The sequence below is a fragment of the Palaemon carinicauda genome, chromosome 5 (genome assembly GCF_036898095.1).
Source record: "Palaemon carinicauda isolate YSFRI2023 chromosome 5, ASM3689809v2, whole genome shotgun sequence".
NCBI classification, from domain to species: Eukaryota; Metazoa; Arthropoda; class Malacostraca; order Decapoda; family Palaemonidae; genus Palaemon; species Palaemon carinicauda.
In genome coordinates, this window is record NC_090729.1 from 91,127,273 (window position 1) to 91,151,396 (window position 24,124).

The window sequence follows — 24,124 nt, forward strand, 5'->3', positions numbered from 1 at the left end:
CTTATAAAAAAATGAAAAATAAAGATGCTAAGAAAATTTCCTTTGTTTAACTTTTAGTGTATAAAATATTCTTTCTAATGGTTTTTAATTGAAAAAAAATTGGTTGAGAAACAAAAAAAAAAAGAGGTATGAGTTTGAAGTATAGTAACTTCAAAATGATATTGTTTTAACCTTTTCGCTGCGGATATTCAAATAGGGATGTTGCACAGCTCTGTGCACATTTTCAATAAAAAATTCCAAATGCCCAAAATTTAAATAAGAAATTATGTTTTTTTGTGTTCTATAACCTTTTTTTAGAATTTAACAATATGTTCACCTGAGTATATCTCTTTATGCCTTAGATTCTTTGATAAAAAGGTAAAAATGAAGAAAAATCACAAAAATTCCTTTTCAAAGATGATTTTATCAATTCCCCCAATAATCCTTCACCCAATTTATCAGTGACTCGTACATTTATTTTTCACATTGGTAACACTTCTTGGGTATTATATGTCTCAAAATGTGGAATGATACAAAGAGGGGCTTTTCAACAATTTGATCACAAAAATAGGTTGTTTACTTTCTTTTACATCCATCAATATCTGACCCAAATCTTGAATTAGATCCAAATAAAATGTCATAAATTTCTTTTAAAGATACTTGGCGAGAAGTAGAGGCCATATCACACATAAAAGAAAAGAAAAAATAATTCTTCAACCCAGAGTTAAAGGGAAAAATTAAAAGGACAAAGTCAGCTGACTGATAAAAGCAGAGCAATGTCGAATATTTTTCTAATAGTATAATAGTACAGTACCATGATTTACAACTATATAAGAAATTTATCCTACTGTGAAACAAGCATTTATTAAGAAATTATATCTTTATTAACAACTTGTATCACTAAATTATGCTGTAAAAAAAAAAATGAAGGGACCGATAGGCAACTGACAGACTGAGCGTCAGCTGACGAATGTAAACAAAGCTTCGGATTTAGGACACGAAACTTCTTTTCTCGTGAATGTGTTTCTTGTTTGATTATTATTCATTTGAGTAAATTTCTATATAGATGTCTGAAAACACCATTATCTGTCATATTTTGAACATCCAATACTATAAAATACGCTTTTATTTTTGTAGATGTGTAACTCTAATGTAAACAAACTTTCACTTTCAGTTAACGAACTTTGGAAAGCATGATATCACGATAACTCTATGAATAATATTGATTTGTATTGAAAAAAAAAACATGCAAATATATCATAATTTCATGTCGACATAACGTAAAAATAAAAAAAAAATTACCGAATTCATCGAGTGAATGGGAGAAGAATGACGAGAGCTTCAGAGTGGGTAGTTCATAAAATCGGCAACAGATGGCAGCATGTAGAAATCAGATAAATTGTCAACTAAAGGCGCTAAGCTCAAAATTTCTTACGTGGTGTGGAGGAAAGTCGTTCTCCTCAGTGAAAGGGTTAAACTGGATGAGTCACGCTCCTTAATAATGGTGGGAAGTAGTGGACCTGCTGACAAAAAGTGTGGATATTTTTTGTTCTAGAGCCAAGATATAAAGGAGGAAGATCAGAAACTAATGGTACTGTAGTTTACAGATAATTGTAAATTCTAGGGGGCATGTTAGTGAATCCAAACAAAATGTATTGAGCATACTGGTTAAGGAGGAAATTTCTGAATTCATGGCCAGAAGTGAGACATATTGATGAAAAAATTAAGGTTAAAATGATTGCATAATAGTGGGTAATGTATTTATTTTTTAATTTGTTGGCCACAATCAGTGAGGCTACATAAAGAAAAGGTAGGATAGTCAAAGAAGTTACTGATAGGAAGAGATATATATATAAATAAGGGAATTTTCAGAGCTAATTTTGAGAATATTATAAGGTTGATATAGCATTAAATATTGTACCAACCGTGTGTCACACGATCGTACATAGTTCATTTTGTGTATATATTATGCTTGTATCTTCTCTCTTCCCTCGCACTAAAAACAACCTGAATAAACATGCTGTTTTTCTCATCGGCAATGGTGTCTGTTTAGAACATGAAATTTCATGTTGCTTTGAGCTTTTGTATATAAAGGAGAATGTTCTATAATAAACTTACTCAGTTGCTTTCATCTTGTCTTTGAGTCACAACCTTCTCTCGGCCCGTCACATTGGTGACCCCGGAAGTCGACTCGCTCCTCCTGCCTTCCACCCCCCCTCGCCCCTCCATCGTTGGTACTATGGCGGACTCTACGGAAGTTATTACTGCGACTCCCCCATTGAAACTTTCGTCGTTCGCCAGCGGTTAGGCGTTTGCTTGGTTTCAGCGCACAGAAGTCCAGTTTCGCATCAAGGGCGTGACCCGCTCAACCACCGAAGCAGATTATGTTCTCGCGGTGATACCCGAGGACACCTTCCCGGAAATATCCGACTGACTTTGTGAACAAGGAGACACCCCAATAGCGTATGACGCTCTCAAAACATACCGTCTGCAGCAGTACTCGCCGTCGCCTGCCGCCCTTATAGCAAAGCTTTTTCAGCTCTTGCAACAACCGTTGGGGGACCAAAGAGCTTCGCTCGCCCTCAGGGAAATGACCAGTATCGCTCGCCTGCAACCTGCCGCAGACGGCTCTCCTCATGAGGTGAACCTACTTTGTGCCCTTTGGAAACGCCGTTTACCCTGACCTATACGTGATGCCATACCGGATGTCGATAGTTTACCCATAAAGGACTTGATGACTAAAGCCGACACCCTTATGGACAGCCACTTCAAGACCTCCATCAACGTCTCCACCCTGACAAAGAGGACGCCTATTCAACGTCAACCGAAGCTGACGTGAATGCCGTAGGACATACACTTCTATTCCGTGACGTGCTGAATTGGCGACAAAGCCACCTACCATCCACCACTCGCGCCCCAACCAACGACTTCAACAGCCACTTACTACCTCCCATCCGTCGCAGTTTTGCTACTACTACTTCAGATTTGGGGCAACCGCGAAGAAATGTGCCAAGGATTGTCAGTGGCCAAAAAACTTGTAAGTAGGCCATCGCTCGTGGCAGTGGCACCTCCCATGTTTCTAATCTTTTCTTTTTACATGATGCAGGAACGGGCGTGCGATTGTTGGTAGACACGGGTGCTTGTCGTTCTCTTTTGCCAAGGGAACTCTTCAGGACACGACGTAGTCTGTCTACGTCTGCCGACGTCCGCTTGGTAGCTGCCAATGGATCTGCGATACCCACCTACGGTTACGAGAACCTCACATTATCGTTTGGAAACGGTAAATTCAATTGGAAGTTTCTCGTTGCTGACGCCACATCGCCAATCCTCGGTGCGGATTTCCTCTCTCATTTCCACCTTCTGGTCGATGTCGCCCACCGACGATTGGTCAACGCAGCCTCGTACTTGTCGACACCTCTTCAACCTGCCCCCTCCAACCTCGCTCTCCACATCAGCGCACTCACGGATGCCTACGCCCACCTCCTCATGTCGTACCCAGTAGTTTTCCGTCCAGAACTTCGCCAAACGCCCACAGCTCCTGCCAAGCACGGTATTTATCACCATAGCAAGACGACAGGACCCCCAGTCTTCGCAAAATTCAGACATCTGGCACCGGAACGTTTGGCAGCCGCCAAACAGACGTTCGCCAAAATGGAGGAAATGAGCCTTTGCCAAAAGGCCTCCAGCCCATGGTTGTCACCCTTACACATCGTTCTGAAGAAAGATGGCTCCCTCTGTCCGTGCAGGGATTACAGGCGCCTGAACATTGCTGACGTGACCACCTACCTGCACTAAGCGAAGGTTTTCTCTACGCTCGACCTCCTGAAGGGGTATTATCAGGTGCCTATGAACTCAAACTCAGAAGATATCCCCAAGACCGCCATCACCACTCCGTTTGGTACATACACCTTCAATTTCTCCTGTTTTGGCCTTGGTAATGCTGGGGCCACGTTTCAACGTCTCATGGATGGCATCTTGGGGACCTCCCCTTCTGTGTATGTTATGTGGACGACATACTTGTGTTTTCCTCCTCAAAAGAGGAACAACACCGACACCTGCGCATCGTGCTCGACCGCCTGCAACAAAACGGCCTTGTAGTCCGGTACGACGTGTACCTTTGACTCCAACGAAGTGTCGTTCTTAGGGCACCGCATCACTCCTGAAGGAGTCTATCCCCTCCCTGAGAAGGTAGCAGCCGTTCAGGACTTCCCCGCGCCCTCGACTGTCAAAGCCCTGCAGGAATTCTTTGGCATAATCATCTATTATCACCATTTTCTGCCAGCCATTGCCGCCACTCCTGCTCCCCTCTATGCCTCCCTCAAGGGCAAGCCAAAGGACCTGAAGGGGGGTCCCCTTCAAGAAGCAGCCTTCTGCAATGCAAAGAAGGCCCTATCAACCACTGCGGCTCTCATTTTTCCTATCCTACATGCCCCTCTCCTTCTCTCCACCGATGCCAGCGACGTCGCTATTGGTGCAGTACTCGAGCAGGTGGTCAACGGCTCGCGCCGCCCATTGGCCTTCTTCAGCAGAAAACTGTCCAAGGCAGAATCGGGTTATTCTACCTTCGATCGTGAATTGCTGGCGGTGCACTTGGCTGTCCGTCACTTTCGCCATTTCTTAGAAAGTACGCACTTCGTCATTCGCACAGACCACATGCCTCTGGTGCTCGCCTCCACTCGACAGTCTGATGCCTGGTCCGCCCGTCAACGCCGACATCTTTCCGCCGTGGCTGAATACAATTGCACCCTTCAATACGTCTCTGGGAAAATGAATCCCGTTGCCGATGCCCTGTCAAGAAACACGGCTGCCGTTCAACTGGGATTGGATTACAATGCCCTGGCTGAAGCCCAACGACAGGATCCAGAGTATCAAGCATGTAGGAATTCCTGCATGTCCCTCCATTGAGAAGACTTCCCCCTCGAAGACTCCAACACCACCCTCCTCTGTGACGTCAGTACTGGTAGAGCGGGACCTTGGATTCTTGCTCCCATGCGCCGGCAGGTGTTTGATTTCATTCACGCCCTTTCACATCCCTCGTGCCGTTCTACTGCACAGTTGCTGAAGACGAAGTTCATTTGGCACGGCATTTCTAAGGATGCTAAGGATTGGGTCCGCGCCTGTACTTCATGCCAAACTTCCAAAGTACATCGACACAGATTCAGGAGTGGGCACCTTTCCTCAACCTCAGCGTTGTTTCTCCCACATTTACGTCAACGTTTTAGGCCCCCTACCCACATCACAAGGACATCGTTACCTGTTTACCGTCATTGACCGCTCCACTCGTTGGCGTGAAGCCATTCCCATGGAAACTGCAACGTCCGCCTCATGTACATCTGCCTTACTCTCAGGATTGATTGAAAGATTTGGTATCCCTGAGCATATTACTTCTGACAGGGGTACCACTTTCACCTCTCAATTGTGGACATCATTAGCGAATCTCCTGGGCATCACCCTACATCAGACAACGGCCTACAACCCCGCTGCCAATGGAATGGTTGAACGTTTTCATCGCACCCTCAAAGCAGCTTTGATGTCCCGCTGCAAGGATTACAACTGGTTTACTCAGGTTCCCTGGGTCCTCCTGGGACTAAGGACCACTCCTAAAGATGCCCTCGACGTCTCGGCAGCTGAAATGGTGTATGGCGACCCGTTGATCGTCCCTGCCAAATTTTTTCCTCCTACAACCTCCTCCAACGATCTCCAGCGCATACGTCACGTCGTGGGAAAATTTACTCCATGTCGCCAGACTTACAAGCCCCAGCAAAGCATCACATCCCGACAGACTTGCATTCTGCAACGCACGTCTTCATGCGCAACGACAATAGCAAGCTACCGCTAACCCCCCCTCTCACGGGCCCTTTCCTTGTGATCCGACGAAGTCCGAAAGCATTCCTAGTAAACATTCGTGGCAAAGAAGACTGGGTCTCCATTGATCGTCTAAAACCTGCTTATCTCCTTCCAGATGACCCGCCTACAGTTCGTCTCTCTAGATCAGTGTGCCCTATTTAACATGTACAGTATTTCATTTTTAGGGGGGGGGGGAGCCATGTACCAACCGTGTGTCACACGATCGTACATAGTTCATTTTGTGTATATATTATGCTTGTATCTTCGCTCTTCCCTCGCACTAAAAAGAACCTGAATAAACATGTAATTTTCTCATCGGTAATGGTGTCTGTTTTGAACATGAAATTTCATGTTGCTTTGAGTTTTTGTATATAAAGGAGAATGTTCTATAATAAACTTACTCAGTTGCTTTCATCCTGTTTTTGAGTCGCAACCTTTTCTCGGCCCGTCTTAATATCATTGAAAGGAGAAAGGATTAATGAGGTAGAACCATTTATGTATTTAGGAACTATGATCTTTAATACAGGGTCTTTAAAATTAGAGTTTAGTGAAAGATTGAAAAAAGCAAATCAGACCATGGGTTGGTTAAATAAAATTTGGAAATCAAATTGCCTGAAATTACATATAAAAATCAGACTAAGTATCAGTTTAGTGAGATTGGTGTACTGTATGGACATGAGTCTTGGTATGACAATGAAACAATCTCCAATACATTTAGTAGACTTGAGAACAAAACCATTTGTAGGATATTGGGAGTTAAATGGCAGGACATGATTAGAAGTTAAACTATAAGAGAGATTACTTGAGTGCCATATGTGGATGAGAGCATGATAAGTGGTAGATGGAGGTGGTTTGTGCATGCTCTTTGCACTCCCCAAGAGATATTGATTCACCAAGCTTTCAACTGGGCTCCACAAGGCACTAGAAAAGTTGGAAGACCCAGACCTACATGGCTGAGGAGTATGAAGCGCGAAGTAGATGATGAATGGAGAAGTATTGAATTAAAAGCTGAAGGTAGATATGACCGGCAAAATCCAACCGAGTCCCTTTGCGTCAATAGCCGTGGGAGGAGATGATGATGATTAAGAAAATTGAATCGGGAATTAGAAGCAATTCTGTAATTTTGTCTTAAGGGTATCGGCTTGGGGGGGGGGTTAATTTTGAGTGACGGTTTTGAAACTTGCACAGTTATTACCTTTAATTATAAGGAAGATTCACATAAAATTTCAGGTCAATTAAATGAAAACTTTTTTTTTTTTTACGAATATTTTTCTCTTAAAAAGGTTTTTTCATGTTTTTAAATAAGATCTCCTTTCTTGTTTATCACTCAATTTAAAAAAAAAAGATACCAGCAGAAAGTTCAATTCCTACCAAATAAAATGATAGCATAAATCGTATATTAGATTTTTTATCATATTTTTAAAATTTTTTTAGAAATGCAATAAAAAAAAAACCATAAAATTATGTATTTCAATGTTCGTAGAAAAAAATTGAGAGAGAAAAGAAGAAAGATAGCCCTGGTGATGAGTTTTCTCACAATCTCTAATTAAATTGCTTCTTAGATTATAAAAATCCATTCATAAATAACAGAGATATTTAAGTTTGAAAGTAGAAAAATGTATGTTTTGAGAAAAACGGTTCTAAAGTTTTGCTTACCTTTTTTTTTGCTTTTAAAACCATATAGTGTCTCTTGGAAAACCCTATAGGGCACTTGTTACCCTCTCTTTTATAAGAGATATTATCCCCTCTAAAAAAAACTTTTCACTTAAACAAAATAGTTATAATAATATTTTGTGTGGTGGGGGGGGTATCATAGGGTATCATAGAGCGCCACTCTACTCTTTGTTGCCAGGGTTTTAGGGGACTAATGAGCTCCACATTCATATCCTCCTTTAGATGTTCTTTGTTTCTTTGCCATTCTTGAATGCATTGCAGACATTTTTTTCCTGGTCTTCTCTTTATATATTTTTTTATACCTTTGGTAAGTGCTGTTTGCCATAGGTCTAGCACCTAAGGCAATTCGAGTGTTATTCAAGGTTGCTAAGCCTCCCCCATTTATCATATTTTGATACATAAAAGAAGCTGTTGTTTCACCAATAGTATCTGTTTTCACACTTTCATTTTCTTTCACTTTTGTATGTTTGAAAACAGACGCTTCTTCACACAGACACTTTAGTTTCAAGTCAACATTAAAACTGTTTTTATCAACTTCGAGTGTTAGGTTGCTTTCACACTGCCCACAATATGTCGAACTAAAAGCGTCTTTCAAAACTTTCAAGGGTAATAAAACTATTTCCCCATCACTGTTTTCACTTAGAAGCTTTTCTTTTACAGTTACAAAACCACTCAATAAAGAATTTTGTAGTTTGGCTCCCGATAACACACCATCATCTGTTGCATCATGAACAGAAGTTACATTTCGAAAATATTCCTTCTCTTCTTCGTCCTTCTCCTCCTCATCATCGTCAGATAACTTCAAAATAAAATCATCAGTTCCATCATCATCACCTTGATATATTTGAGTAAGGGAATAATAGAATTCACTCGAAGCAGCTTCGTTATAGGAAAGACTCGCGAGGTCATTCTCACACGTGCTGAGCACATGGTGTTTGTTTATGTTTTTGTTTTCGTTATAAGCCTTGATATTGCGAGAGCTTGCTTCCCTTCGCCTACTAAACTTCCTTAAAGGGATTTTGGTAGTATATATATATCACAATTGATGTTCAATAATTCGAAAAAGTGATGCAACTGTTTGAAAATACAAAGAGGGCACAATCACAGACTATACATCTAGCTAAAACTTTCTTTGTTTTCGCCATGATCATAGGGAGATGCCGACTCTATCGGGAAAACATATCGTACGACGAACGAAAAAAAATTATAATAAAAAGAAATAAATACTTCGAGGAAGAACAAAAAAAAGAAAATGCTAAGGTTACGCCTACCCACCCCTTTAATCCTTTACCAGGTAGGTCCTTTAAATTGCCCTTTAAACCGTTTAAAAGGCTTCGTATCGATTTTATCTTGCGCGTGGCAACGGAGGGAACCCACACCTATCGAAATATGACAGTAACTAATTTTCGCGAATTTCAGCCAATATCGCCATAGTTACACCTGGCCGATACCCTTAGGCTTTCAATGAAAGTTGCCAAACAAAGTAAAGGAGCATAGGGAAAATGTTTTTTGTTCCGTAACCGAAATACAAACCACGCTATTTACATTGGGTATTACTTTCTGCGTAGCTGAAATGGCGAGCCATTAGATTTTAACGAGGGTTAACTACTCCCTCGCTAGTTAGTGAGGGGGTAGGGGAGGGGTAGCTAGCTACCCCTCCCCCCTCACACACCGGTGAACTGGTTCACTTCGCTTTTGGCTCGGGTGGTGGGCAGATGTGTCTGCTCTCACCCTCACTTGGCAGCCATTAATGTTTTGTCTTTACTTAATTACTTACTTTTTCTTTTACTTAATTACTTACTTTTTCTTTTACTTAATATATATATATATATATATATATATATATATATATATATATATATATATATATATATATATATTGTATATATAAACATTCTTTATGGTTCTGTATATATTTGGGTATAGAAATATAGTAAGTTTCCTTTTCAGTTTTTGTTCTGTGTGTGTGTAGTGTACGACGTCACCGCGTAGTTCCAGGCCACCGCGGTTGCACTTCATGGGGCACGATCTCTTGGTCCTTCGGTCGTTCCTTCGGCTTCCGTGGGGAATCGTCATCGTTGGACTTTCTCCACTCATCTGTTTCCCCGCTGTTCCTCCTTCCCTGTGGGAAACTTGGTCTCTCAGCGAAGGGAACGTGGGAGTTTAGTTTGACTACGGTCTCTCTCTCTACTCGAGGTCGTTCACCCTTTTACTACTACTACGTACTATTACGGTAGTCTCTTCCCCGTTGCGGGTTGAGTTGCTATTCCGTTTATTTGTCTCAATTATTTTCAATGAATCTAATTGTATTTGTTAACCTTTCAGCTTCTGTGGAAAACACTTCCCTTCGGGGTTCAGTCGTTCTTACTATTTGTGAAAATTCTTAAATGAATTACATAATTATAATTCTGTTATAATTCTGTTTTTGTTACAGTTCTCCGCCCTCCCCCTTCTCCCGTGAATGTCAGTCGGGGAGGAGGGTGCATACTTGGTTTGTAATTCTTATGTTCCTATTCCCTCGGGGTTTCTCTTCGGAATTCCTCCAGGGGGAATTTTTGTTAACTAATTATTTATTTTATTTTCCCAGTTATGATCTGGTTTCTTCGCTGCCTAAATTTGCCAACGAAGCAGAGCTGCCCTGTCTGTGCCATGGGAGTCTGCTGTTGCTGCCGCCTCTCTAGGACATCGTCATGGGCGTGTTCCCTTCTCTTAGAAGTTCTCCCGTGACAGCTGTCAGCTCTTTAGTTTATCTTAGAACGCTCAGGAGGTTCGCTTCCAGGGGTAGGTAACTTCCCTTCCGAGGGAGGTCCCCTTCCCAGGTTTGAGTTTTATCCCCTGCAGGGGGGAACTTCTCTTACCTTTATTATTCCTGGATGGATTTTCCTGGTCCTTGGGCGGTATGCTCTTGGTGCTGAGCAACCGCTCTTGTAACCATGCTCAAGGGGCTGAGCTGCAGCTATGCTCAAGGGGCTGAGCAGCTGCAGGATCTATCTTGTGACCTCTCTCGTTCGCGAGGGAGGCCACTCATAAGGACTCCTCTTCGGAGGATTGCTCCTTATAGGTCAGCTTGCTGATCCAATGGCCCTAAGGGGCGCCATCATCAGTGTCTTCTAGTCTCTTCTACGAAGTGTTCACCTCTCTCATTCGCGAGAGAGGCCACTCATAGAGACCCCTCTTCGGAGGACTGTTCCTGTTCAGACCAGCCGGCTGTTCGGGACCTCTCCGCAGTTCTCCATCTCCTAGACCTGCTGACCTGCCGTCTCCGTTCCTGGCTGCTGATGCTGTGGGCGCATACGCACCCCTTTCCAACGGGCACCGGTCCCTTGGGGGCAAAAGGGGCTTTCTCACACTGTGAGTAAGTCCCTTAAGCGCCAGGTATCCCCTGCGCGCCAACGTTTTCCTACGCCAACTCGCCTACTGTTCCTGCTGTTCCTGAGAATTCCATCCAGAGGAATCCTGTTCCAGTCCTGATCTTCCCAGTTCCGGATCGTCCTGTCAGCTGTCCCTTCATCTTAGCTCGTGCTCGCCGATGATCTTCCTAAGCCAACGATCTTCGTACGCGCGCTAAGCTGCCGACGATCTTCTTTTGCGCGCTAGCGCTGACGATCTTCTTACGCGTGCAAGCGCCGACGATCTTCTTACGCGCGCAAGCGCCGACGATCTTCAAGCGCCGACGATCATCTTGGCTGACGATCTTCTTTCGCGAGCAAGCGCTGATGGCGCGCTAGCGCTGACGATCTTCTTACGCGCTCAAGCGCCGACGATCTTCGTACTCGCGCTAGTGCCGACGATCTTCTTTTGCGCGCTAGCGCTGACGATCTTCTTACGCGCGCAACCGCTGACGATCTTCTCACGCACGCAAGCGCCGATGATCTTCCTTCACGACCAAGCGCTGACGATCTTCTTACGCGCGCAAGCGCTAACGGTCTTCGAGCGCCATCGATCTTCTTACGCTCGCAAGCGCTGACAATCTCCAAGCGCCAACGATCTTCTTGGCGAACGATCTTTGGCACGCTAGCGCTGACGATCTCCCTACGCACGTAAGCTCCGACGATCGTCCGCGTACAGGCTCCAATGGTTCCCCGCGCCAATGATCTTCTTACGCGTGCAAGCCCTGACGATCTTCTTGCGCGCGCAAACGCTGGCGATCTTCAAGCGCCGACGATCTTCTTGCGCGCACAAGCGCCGACGATCTTCTTGCACGCACAAGCGCCGACGATCTTTCAGCGCCGTCGATCTTTAGCACTGTCGATCTTCTTTCGCGCACAAGCGCCAGCGATCTTCAAGCTCTAATAACCTCGTACGCGTGCACGCTGACAGGCGCACGCACGCGCCGACATTTTTCACAGGCTCTTCAATCTGATTCCTGCTCACCCTATGATGTCTCTCTTGCGCTCCCGCACAAGAGTGTTTTCAACGGTCTCTCGCGCACGACCCCTGGGTTTTTCCCATCACGCGAGCGCCAGTGTCTCGCGCGCGACCCCTGGGGTTTTCCCATCGCGCGAGCGCCAGAGCGCTCCCTCTACCAAGGTGAGACCTTCTCCCACCGCACAAATAGGAGAAACCCCACCTCGAGCAGGAGATTCGTCCCTTGTTAGGGAGAGAAGAGCCCTCAGACTTCTTTGTTGGAGTTACGTTTCCCTCCTAGGAGGGAATCGAAGGACTCTTAAGAGTTCCCCCAAGTAGAGCTTTTGGGGACAGGAGACTTTGCTGCCAGTTCACCAGGAGGAGAGCAACATGATTCAGAGCACCACTCTGGGAAGAGCTTACCAGGGGAGTCTCTCTTGAGAGACTCTAGCCGGCAGGTGACATTCTCGGCAACAGAGATCCTGAGTCAGGAGTAGGTCGCAAACTGCGCCATTCATGCCACTTCGTGGCTGGATGTCTGGCTAGGGTCTCTGGGCATCCTGCTGCGACTCGAGGATCTGTCCAAGGAGAGCATCAGGAAAGCCCTGGAGACCTTCCTTCTCTCGGGCACACGTACCATCGAGTTTCTGGCCCACATAGTTTCGAACTTGTGGGCAAACTCGATCTTGAAACGACGTGATGCGGTGGCCGAGAGGTTCCACTCGAGGGTCCCAGCCGTGGATACCTGCAAGCTCAGACACTCTTCCATCTTGGGAAAGAGTCTGTTTGAGCCCAAGGATGCGGAACAGACAGCTGAGAGGTGGAGAAAATCTATTCACGATTCTCTTCTCCAGAGGGCTCTTATATATAAGCCCTACAAACCTCCAGCACCTCAACAACCTCGCCAATCCAAGACGACGAAACCGGCAGCGGCAGCAAAGACGAATGTGTCCAAGCAGTAGCCCTTTCCTGTCAAAGACAAGAAGGGCTGAAAGTCCTCCAGGGGAAGCAAGAATCCTAGAGGGAGCGGCCAAGGCCGCAAGCACTAGGATTGGCAATCCCCCTGCATGTCCACCTGTGGGGGGATGCTGGCAAGTTGCGCATTCAGGTGGCAACAACTCGAGTCCGATTCTTGAACGATCTCCGTGATCAGTCAGGAATATCGCGTCCCGTTTTTAACGTCTCTTCCTCCCCTGACAGCGAATCCAGTGGTGTTGAGCCTCTTTGCCATGGATCGCTAAAGGGGTTAGCCTCCGGGCAGAATTCGAGACCATGCTCAAGAAGGATGCTCTCCAGGAGGTTGTCGACGGCTCCCCAGGCTCCTTCAGTCGACCCTTTCTAGTAAAGAAGGCGTCTGGAGGCTGGAGACCCGTCATCGATCTCTCATCTTTGAACAAGTTAGTCAAACAAACTCCGTTCAGCATGGAGACAGCAGACACGGTCAGACTTGCAGTGAGACCGCAAGACTTCATATGTACACTAGATCTAAAGGACGCGTACTTCCAGATCCCAATCCATCCGTCTTCCAGGAAGTACTTAAGGTTCAGCGTAGACAACAAGATCTACCAGTTCAAGGTGCCGTGTTTCGGGCTCTCCACAGCACCCCAGGTGTTCACCAGAGTGTTCACCCTGATATCTTCGTGGGCACACAGGATCGGCATCTGTCTCCTCCGCTATCTGGACGACTGGCTGATCCTGGCAGACTCGAAGTCGACCTTTCTTCGACACCGAGACAAGCTTCTGGGACTTTGCCAAGATCTAGGGATCATGGTAAATCCCGAGAAGTCTTCTCTGCCTCCATCTCAACGACTAGTATATCTAGGCATGATATTGGTCACCAATCTCCACAAAGCCTTTCTGTCAGACGACAGGATAGCAAGGCTGAGGAGGGTCACAGATCCGTTCCTCAGACGAGAAGAGCTTCCAGCCCAATTGTGGTTACGTCTCCTAGGACACCTTTCCTCCTTGGCCCGTCTGGTTCCAAACGGCCGCCTCAGGATGAGATCCCTGCAATGGCGGCTCAAGTCCCGGTGGAATCAAGGCCTCGATTCCCCGAACATTCTGGTTCCTATGGGTCCTGCAGAACGGACGGACCTTCAGTGGTGGGGGACTGAGGGAAACGTTTGAATGGGAGTGGATCTTCTCGTCCTCCTCCCGGATTTGATGCTGTTTTCGGACGCTTCAAAAAGAAGGGTGGTGGGCCCACGTTCTGAACCACAGGGTCTCAGGCCGCTGGTCAGAATCAGAAAAGTGACTCCACATAATCTGCTAGAATGAAGGCCGTATATCTGGCACTTCAACAATTCCAACAGATCCTGGCAGCTCACTCCATGGTGGTCGTGAGCGACAACTCCACGGTAGTGGCTTATATCTATAAGCAGGGAGGTACCTTTTCGCAACAGCTATCCCATCTTTCAGTAGAGATACTGAGATGGACCGAAGCCCACTTGATTCCACTATCGGCTCGCCAACAGTCTGAGCAGAGCTTTGCAGATAGTGAGTACCGAGTGGTCTTTGGATCCGCTAGTAGCCAACAAAGTCCTGACTTTGTGGGGTTCCCCGACGGTGGACCTGTTTGCGACAGACTTGAACTTCAATCTAACGCTGTACTGTTCCCGAGTCCCGGTCCCCAAGGCACTCTGGTAAGATGCCTTCCAACAACAGTGGGTCAACATCGACGTTTACTTCTTCCCACCGTTCGGTCTGATGAGAAGGGTGCTCAACAAGACCAGACTATCGGTCAACCTGTCAATAACCTTAATAGCTCCGCTATGGCATCATGCAGAGTGGTTGCCGAACCTTCTGAGCTCCTGACGGAATTCCCGAGAGAACTTCCTCCACGACACAAGCTACTCAAACAACCACACTGCAACATCTTCCACAAAGCCGTAGCATCGCATCAGCTTCATGCCTGGAGACTATCCAGCATCTCCTCACAGAGAGAGGCTTTTCGCAACAAGCTGCGGAAAGGATGTCTCGACACCTGCGAAAGTCATCTGCAGGGGTCTACCAGGAGAAGTGGAGAGTCTTCTGTGGTTGGTGTCGTGGAAGGGGCATCTCTCCTCTCGATGCCACTATTCCAGCAATAGCGGAGTTTCTTGTGTATTTGCGGGAAGAAATGCGCCTTTCGGTCTCGGCAGTGAAAGGCTAACGCTCAGCCTTAAGCCTGGCCTTCAGGCTGAAAGGAATGGACATTTCTTCCTCGCTGGAACTTTCACTACTCATACGAAGCTACGAGCTCACCTGCCCTCAGTCGGAAGTGGGACCTCCTCCATGGAACGTGGTTCGTGTCCTCAGGTCTCTTAAGAGACCTCCATTCGAACCATTACGCCAGGTCTTCTAATCGTCACCTGACTTGGAAGACGGTGTTCCTACTCGCATTGGCCTCAGCCAAGCGAATCAGTGAACTTCATAGTCTCTCGCACTACGTCGTCCATTCAAGGGGATGGGGGGAGGTAACATCCGGGTTCGTCCCTGAGTTTGTTGCTAAGACTCAAAATCCTGGAGTTCCGGACCAACGGTTCGACTCCTTCAGGATTTTGAGTCTCCGTTCTGTAACAGATGACCCAGACCATCCCCTACTGTGCCCAGTACGGAGTTTTAGGCTCTATCTTAACAGAACAGCTGCAGTTCGTCCTTGAGTGCAAGCCCTGTTTGTGAGCACACGAAAGACGAAGAGGAGGGTCACGAAGTACACGATCTCAGCTTGGATTCGCAGGGTCATCCACCTCTCCCTGAATCCAGACCCTCTGTCACGTTGCCCTAGAGCACACGATGTCAGAGGCATCGCTATGTCCCTGACATTCAAGAGAAACTTCTCAGTGACGCAGGTTGGGGTGTGGAAGCGTCAAACGACCTTCACAGCCCGCTACCTGCAGGACGTGACCCACAGGAGGCTTGGTCTCTATCGGCCCTGTGGTGGCTACACAACAGCTGGTCTAACCTCAGGCTCCTTAATGGACAAGTAGCAGGAGGTTGAGGGCATTGTTACCCAGTTTTAGTCTGCATGAGTGAAAAAGTATGTCTGGCCCTTACTCTTTTCTTCATCCTCCCCTCTCTTGGGGAAAGCAGCATCCTGGGTTCTTTGCATAGCTGACCTCAAACCACTGCAGGTAAACCATGCTTCCTTGTGTTCCTAGTATTAGATAATACTGTCGCGTCCCCCATACCCTGACGAGGTGGTATTGGGAACGTCCTAGCCTAGAGCTCCATCTAAGGACTTCAGGTCGACTTCCTAGGACGGGTCACACTTCATTCCTTCACACACAAGCTTAAATAGGCCGCACGTTTCTTGCAGAGCAAGGAACTTGCGAGGTGCAGGGATTCCTTATCTCGAGTGCTACACACTCGGATTTTGAGTCCCCGGGCAAAGCCAAAGCCAGTAAGGCTGGGACTTGCCACCCTTCCTAAGGGTTAAGTCACCCAATGTAAATAGCGTGGTTTGTATTTCGGTTACGGAACAAATGACAAATTCGGAGATAATTTGTATTTTCCTAACCATACAAACCTTAGTTATTTACACACACTTGCCCGCCAGCCCTGTCCCCCGTGAAGTCTTACCTCTAAGCGAAGTGAACCAGTTCACCGGTGTGTGAGGGGGGAGGGGTAGCTAGCTACCCCTCCCCTACCCCCTCACTAACTAACGAGGGGGTAGTTAACCCTCGTTAAAATCTAATGGCTCGCCATTTCAACTACGCTGAAAGTACTACCCAATGTAAATAGCTAAGGTTTGTATGGTTAGGAAAAATACAAATTATCTCTGAATTTGTCATTTTTTTATATATATACACATGTGGGATAAAAAGGATTGTTCAGTGAAGGTAGTAGGTTGGGCAAGGCACCAGCCACCCGTTGAGATACTACCGCTAGAGAGTTATTGGGTCCTTTGGCTGGCCAGACAGTACTACAATGGACCCCTCTAATTACTGCTCATTCATCTTTGCCGACACATACACAGAATAGTCTGGCCTATTTTTTACACAATCTCCTCTTTCCTCATACACTTAACAACACTGAAATTACCATACAATTCCCTCTCTCAAGAGGTTAACTACTGCACTGTCATTGTTCAGTGACTTCTTTCCTCTTGGTATGGGTAGAAGGGACACTTTAGCAGTGGTAACCAGCTCTCCAAAATTAAACCATTGTTCTCAAGTGTTGGGTTGTGCCATAGCCTCTGTACCATCGTCTTCCACTTTCTTGTGTTAGAGATCTCTGTTTGAGAGTACACTCGGGGACACCATTCTATCTTTTTTTTCATCCTCTTATTATTTTGAAGTTTTTATCCTCTTATTTTCAAGTTTTTTTTTATAGTTTATATATGAAAGATTTTTTTTGATGTTATTGTTCTTAGCTTCTCATGGTTTTTCCTTATTTCCTTTCCTCACTGGGATATTTTCCCTGTTGGAGCCCTTTGGCTTATAGCATCCTGCTTTTCCAACTTGGGTTGTAGGTTAGCAAGTTATAATAATGATAATATTATTAATAATAAGAATAATAGTATTAATCTTCTTCTTTGACTAAAGCTTTTTCCGCTATTGAGGGTTGCTATTTCTAGAGAGCCGTTTCCAAGTTCTATCTCCGATGTCTTCCATTGTGAGATCTTTCTCCTCCATATCTGCTGTTACACACTCCATCCACCTTCTCTTTGGTCTCCCCCTCCTCCTACCTGGAACATCCATATCCAGCATCCTCCTCCCAACATACTCCTGTTCTCTCCTTATTACGTGCCCAAACCAGTGTAGTCTCTTTTCTTGGATTTTCTTTGACACTCTGTAACCTTTGTTGTTCCCCTTACCAAGTCATTCCTAACCTTATCCAGTCTCGTGATCCCAGCCATCCATCTTAGCATTCTCATCTCTGCAACATTCATTTTCTTCTCAAAGATCTTTTTCATGGGCCAGGTCTCTGCACCATATATCATGGCAGGTCTCACTATAGTTTCATGTACCTTTCCCTTTAACTGTAAGTTTATCTTCTCGATCACACAACACTCCCGACACACTTTTGCAATTATTCCATCCAGCTTGAATTCTACTGTTCACTTCTGTTTGGAGTTCTGCTGTTTCCTCCACATATGACCCTAGGTACTTGAATTTTTCTGTTCTCTTTACTATTTCACCCAGCAAATGTATATCATTTAATTGGTTCTGCGGGTTGCAACACATGTACTCTGTTTTTGTTCTACTGATCCTTAGCCCTCTGCTCTCCAATTCCTCTCCATCTCTCCATCTCTCCAGCTTCCCCTCCAATCCGTCTCTTGGTTCATCACAGAACTATATCATCTGCAAGCAGCATGGTCCGTGGTGACTTCCCTCACTCTTTCAGTAATTACATCCATTACTATATTAAACAAATAGGGGCTTAATGACGACTGCTGGTGTAACCCAACTCCCACTTCAAACGTCTCGGTAAAACCAACATTCGTTCTTATTTGTGTGCCTGTTCCTTCATACATATCTCTAATCAGTCTAACATATTTCTCTGGTGTTCCCCTCTCTCTCAAACATAATAGTATTAATAGTAATAATAATCCTGGTTGAGGTTTGCTTAACAATACATAAGTTGGTTCAGACTAATTTTACTGTGAAAGACTCAAAGAAGATGAGAAAGGAACCAATCAAGAGAATGATAATATATTAACTGGGAAATAAAGACCTTCAAAATAAGTTTAGAAAGAGTTTAGGAAATAGGGCTTCATCAATTTTTTTTTTTAATCATTAAAAATAGGCATAAAATAGGCTGCAAAAGTGTCTGGTGACATGTAGGTCAAGAATTATAGAGAAAGAGATACTTATTGGTGTATTCAGGATACACAAATGCCAAATAGACAGAAGTACGCATACAGAGAAATTACTAAAGAGGCTTAAAAGCAGGAAGAAAGGGGCAAAGACAAAAATTACGGTCTTATGGAACAGCTTGAAAAGAAAAAATACCCTTAGTAGTTCTACTGTTATCAAAGATAAACATCGTATCCCTGAGCATGTGAAAGAATCTTTCCCTATAAAGTTGACCATTATAACAAAATAATTTGGTGGTCTCATAATTGCAATGGAGGAGTTTTTAGTGTTCTGGTTGGATTACTAGAATCAGCGATGGATCCCAATGAGCATTATGGTAATTCAGAGGAAGGCTAAACGTTTGGTTAAGACCTTATAAAGTCAAAAGAGGGAAGGAAAGGGAAAGTGGTGAGTTTGTGGCCATTTGAGGGGGTTTTATATTTTAAGGTTTGTGCCAGTTTGCATAACCTTCAGGTGGAAGGTGAAGCTGTTAGTGCTAAAAATAAATGCGTTGTCTGAGATTATTAGGGGAGGTGGGTTTTTACTGAACAAGTCTTTAATGAGGATAAGATATGCTTATTTTAAAAGCGTTCGCTGAACCTGACTTACATCACTAAGGAGGAGAAGCCTGCACCAGGATATAAAATTGTTATAGGTGAGACTGATTTTGCTGCATGGGTGTGACCAAACTGAAGCTGCTTATAAGGCTGTGAATTGCAGCCACTCAAGGGAGTTTGGAAGAGTTGGCTACCAGTCACCTGGAATTCTAATAGTAGGGCTTGGGTTACCTTCTTGAGGGCTGGTTTTTCAACCACTTTGTGTGTGAGTTGTGCAGTATAGTGTTAAAAATGGTCTACTATACCCTTTAAGGTAAGGATAGAAAAGACTTTAGCTATGGTAAGCAGCTCTTCTAGGAGGAGGACACTCCAAACCAATGTTCTCTAGTCTTGTTTAGTGCCATGCCTCTGTACCAAGGTCTTCCACTGTCTTGGGTTAGAGTTCTCTTGCTTAAGGGTACACTTGGGCACACTATTCTGTCTTATTTCTCTTCCTTTTGTTTTGTTGAAGTTTTGATAGTTTATATGAGAGATATTTGTTTTAATGTTGTTACTCTCATTAAAATATTTTATTTTTCCTTGTTTCCTTTCCTCACTGGGCTATTTTTCCTATTTGAGCCTCTGGGCTTATAGTATCCTGCTTTTCGAACTAGGGTCATAGCTTAGCAAGTAATAATGATAATGATAATATTGCTTGACTATCCCTGATCACCCTGTCTACTTACTGACTTCCATCTGAATGTCAAGGTTGGTTATTTGCCACCTAACATTGCTTCCATGTTACAGCCTATGGACCAAGGGATAATTGCTTCCTTCCACACCTAAAAACTCCATAGGACAATTGGTATGGCTTTGGAGGTAACTGAGAAGAAGGCCATGAGCCTGTAGGACAATTGGTATGGCTTTGGAGGCAACTGAAAAGAAAGCCATGAACCTTTAGATTTTCTGTAAGTCATAATATTGCTTGACTATCCCTGATCACCCTGTCTACTTACCGACTTCCATCTGAATGTCAAGGTTGGTTATTTGCCACCTAACATTGCTTCCATGTTACAGCCTATGGACCAAGGGATAATTGCTTCCTTCCACACCTAAAAACTCCATAGGACAATTGGTATGGCTTTGGAGGTAACTGAGAAGAAGGCCATGAGCCTGTAGGACAATTGGTATGGCTTTGGAGGCAACTGAAAAGAAAGCCATGAACCTTAGATTTTCTGTAAGTCATACATCTTGAGCGTTGGTTCTTGTGTCTGTCGGTTGATGATACAGTAATAATGTCTCCTATAGCTGACAAAATTTCAGCATTGGAGGTGCTGTATGGCTTTGTAGGCAACAGAGAAAGAGACGGCTATGAGCCTCAGGAAGTTCAGGAAATCGTATGTCTTGAGCATTTTTTCTTTGTCTGTGGGTTGATGATGTAGTAATAATGTCAGCTTTGGAGTTGCTGTGCTTTGTTCAGTATTGCTTGAACTTGAAGATACAGACTGAGTTCTGGCTTGTTACACTGATATACTGCACGTAGGGTAGGGGAGTCAATATACTTGGATATTTGTCAAATTGGATTCCTGGTTTTAGCCTTTCACAGTGAAGTCCTTGGAAGCCACTCAGCACCTCCACAAACTAGGTTTATCCTTTGTCAAAACCCCTTTTTTGCTGGTTTACATCAATAAACTGAGCTTCTGGATAAGAAACAGTATGAACATCAGATGAGTATAGGAATAATTTTTATCAAAAATCTGTTTTTTAAATATATGCAATTTTGAATTTTAAGAAAACTATCCATTGTATTATTACCATTTATATTGCAAAAAGATTTAGTTCAGTAAGAATTAGTTCTGTAGTCTTCAACAATGGGTTGAATTGTTCCCAACCAGATATAGTTTTGAGTTTTCTATTCAGATGACATATTTCAATTCTTTCTGTCTGCCATAGTTTGAATATTGTTTCATTGCCTCAACTGTTTATTCTCATGATAGATGTTTGGATCAAATCTAGAGGTCAGTTAAATTTCCTATACCCTATCCTAATATTAATCTGTAGACCATCATTCAGTTAGTTACTTGTGCAAGCTGTATGAAGATCTATAATAATTCTGATCGTCCTTTGCAGTGAAGTCTTCTCAGACCAAATCATTCACCTCATAATACTTGTAGTTAATTTTGACACTATTGCCTCATCTTCCTGAGTTTTGATACCACAAGTATGGTAGAGGCATTATTCCTGTAATGACCTAATTGTGGAGTGAAGGAAATATCTTCCTAATATAATGTAGTTGAAACATTGAAGTCAGAAGCTGGAACTGGGTACATTGGTTATTTTTAAAGCAGGTTAACATGAGCATTATTTGAAAATTGTTTTATTACATACAGTATAAATTTTCATTTGTTGTTTTTAATAATTTCTTATGATTTTTGCCATTTGTCTCATAGTTTATTCTTTACTGCCCATGTCTTTTTGTACTAGGATGCTATCCTTATTGGGACCCTTGAGCCTATAACACAATGGTTTTTCAGCTTGGCTCAGCTTAGCTCTTAGTGATGTTAACGATGCCAGTAGAACCATTAAGCGCTTCATACTCTCTCTCTCTCTCTCTCTCTCTCTCTCTCTCTCTCTCTCTCTCTCTCTCTCTCTCTCTCTTTTGCTTGTTTGTCTGCTATATTAGTATGTGATAATTCATTTATTTATAACCTATTGTATTCTTTATGCTTGTAATTACAGAGGAAGATGATGATGTCCCTCAGGAATATCTCATTCCCAAGTATGAGTTGACTGACCTCTGCTCAGAAACGGCTAAACTCAAAAGTTTAGGAGCAATGGCTATCGTTCCTCCGGAAAGGCTGGTGAGGCTCCTCAATATCCTTGAAAAGAATATCAGAGATGGAGCAAAAGTAACACCAATAATGGATGAGGTTAGTCACAAGTACTAATATAGCTCGTATTGTTTATCACGGAGATATTGCTTATTGTGGGTAAAAGGCACTAAGGTTTATTTCATGTGAAAATAGTTTTCAAATTTTAAGCTTAAAATTATGAAATAGAAATTTTCAGTATCTAACTCTTAATTAGCCACATTGCCTCGTCGTCGGTATAGTCAAAAGATGCCTGGTAATACATGTGACATCGGGATAGCATCATCTTATTATTATAATTTTTATAAGCTACAAAAGTTTATCACATGGCTGCATATTACATAAGTGCACACTCAGGGAAATTACACTAAAAAATCTCCTCTCCCTAATGTTAGCCCTTACTCCTCCTGTCTTCAGCCAACCAACACAGTTTTTGGGGTTCTAGCCTTTATTTTTTAATATAAAAGAGCTATTTTAGTCTTTATGTTGCCATGAAATAATCACACCACTCTCTCTAGGCCAGTGTTTCCCAACCCTGGGGTAAATTACCCCAGTGGGGTAATGGACCCGTATTTTGGGGGTAATCAAGATGTTCTGAAATTGAGTTATTCACATTCCCATAATTATTTCCATAATTCATACACAAAATCTGCAATAATTATTTCATAGGAAAACTCAATGATTTTAACATTGCTGTACAATAATTTGGTCCAGGATACATGATCCATACAGTTCATCAGGTGGCTGCAAAAAAAAAAAACATCCGATGTTACCGGGTATATGTTCAATGGGTAATTGATTAGTTGGAAATAAAATTTTGGGGTAATCATTTAAAAAAGGTTGGGAAACACTGCTCTAGGCAAATGCGACATTCCCTACCTCAGGCATTACTGAACCCCTTCCCTTGACACCTCCAATTAGGAGACTGTCATTCTACCACCAACAAAAATACTTGCAATTCTAGTCTTTATTAATTAAGGCCTATTTTAATGTATTCACATCTAACCTCATCACCAACCAAAAATTCTTGTGATTCCAGTCCTTATTCGGGATAATTTAAGGTCTATTTAATTGTTTTTATTTGTTGTCACAGTGTTTAAATCACAGAGAAAGTCTCCTTGCCTCCCACCCACTATACGTAAAACTTACCATTACTAGTAAAGGAAATAGTTGACAGAAAACGAGATTTATCTTTTTTTCTTATTTTGTTCTGTTTTATTCAACTATCATTTCTACACAATACCATATTTCAAATTAGTATTGTTCATTGTCTTCATAAGTAAAAGTTAGCCTATTGTGATTATTTCCATTCATTACCATTCTATCGTTTTTTACGCCGTAATTGTCATTTTCTCGTGCGTAGTGTACAGTATCTCTCTCTCTCTCTCTCTCTCTCTCTCTCTCTCTCTCTCTCTCTCTCTCTCTCTCTCTCTCTCTCACATATATATATATGTATACATTCAAACTTCTAGCTACGAATGAATAAGCTTACGAAATTTTCACTTTGCGAAAGGAGATGCGAAGAATTTTACAATTCGGATCACGAAAAATGTTTCGGACAACGAAAGGCGGTACGGAGCTGGAGCCCGACCGTATCCGAAACAGATTTTAAAATTTGCGCTCGCCAGCCCGTAAACTCGCTACCATCCTCCTTAATTGCTGTTGGTTATCCCCCAACTCGGATGCTAGTTACCACCATGAAATCCTGCTCTCCTATTGGTCGGCATCTACTGTACTGTATCCCATTGTGCATCTACTCATTGGCGTTCCTATGTCTTTTCGTTCCGGCAGAGGTATCGTACGCATGTACTTAGTGTGTGTGATTTCAGTTTCGTAACAATTTTACAGTACATACTCTTATCATGTGTGATACTTACAATACATTATTAGCCATGGGTCCTAAGAAAGTTGCTGATGTCAAGGGAAAGAAGAGGATGATGCTCTCCATGGAGATGAAAATGGAAATAATCAAGAAATACGAGGCTGGCATACGGTTAAGTGTGCTAGCGAAAGAATATGACCGAAATCCGTCTACAATAGGAACGATCCTGAAGCAGAAGGAAGCTATCAAAGCAGCAACATCTTCTAAGGG

General features: G+C 43.6%; 1 protein-coding gene across 3 annotated transcripts in view; it reads left to right on the top strand.

Moving 5' to 3' along the window:
* Positions 1-24,124, top strand: part of Nipped-B (Nipped-B cohesin loading factor) — a 625,968-nt gene that overhangs the window by 233,965 nt on the left and 367,879 nt on the right. For all 3 annotated transcript variants that reach the window (XM_068373859.1, XM_068373861.1, XM_068373860.1), the window contains exon 11: positions 21,902-22,092. In XM_068373859.1, the coding sequence (XP_068229960.1) occupies positions 21,902-22,092 (191 nt within the window). The remainder of the gene's footprint in view (positions 1-21,901; positions 22,093-24,124) is intronic.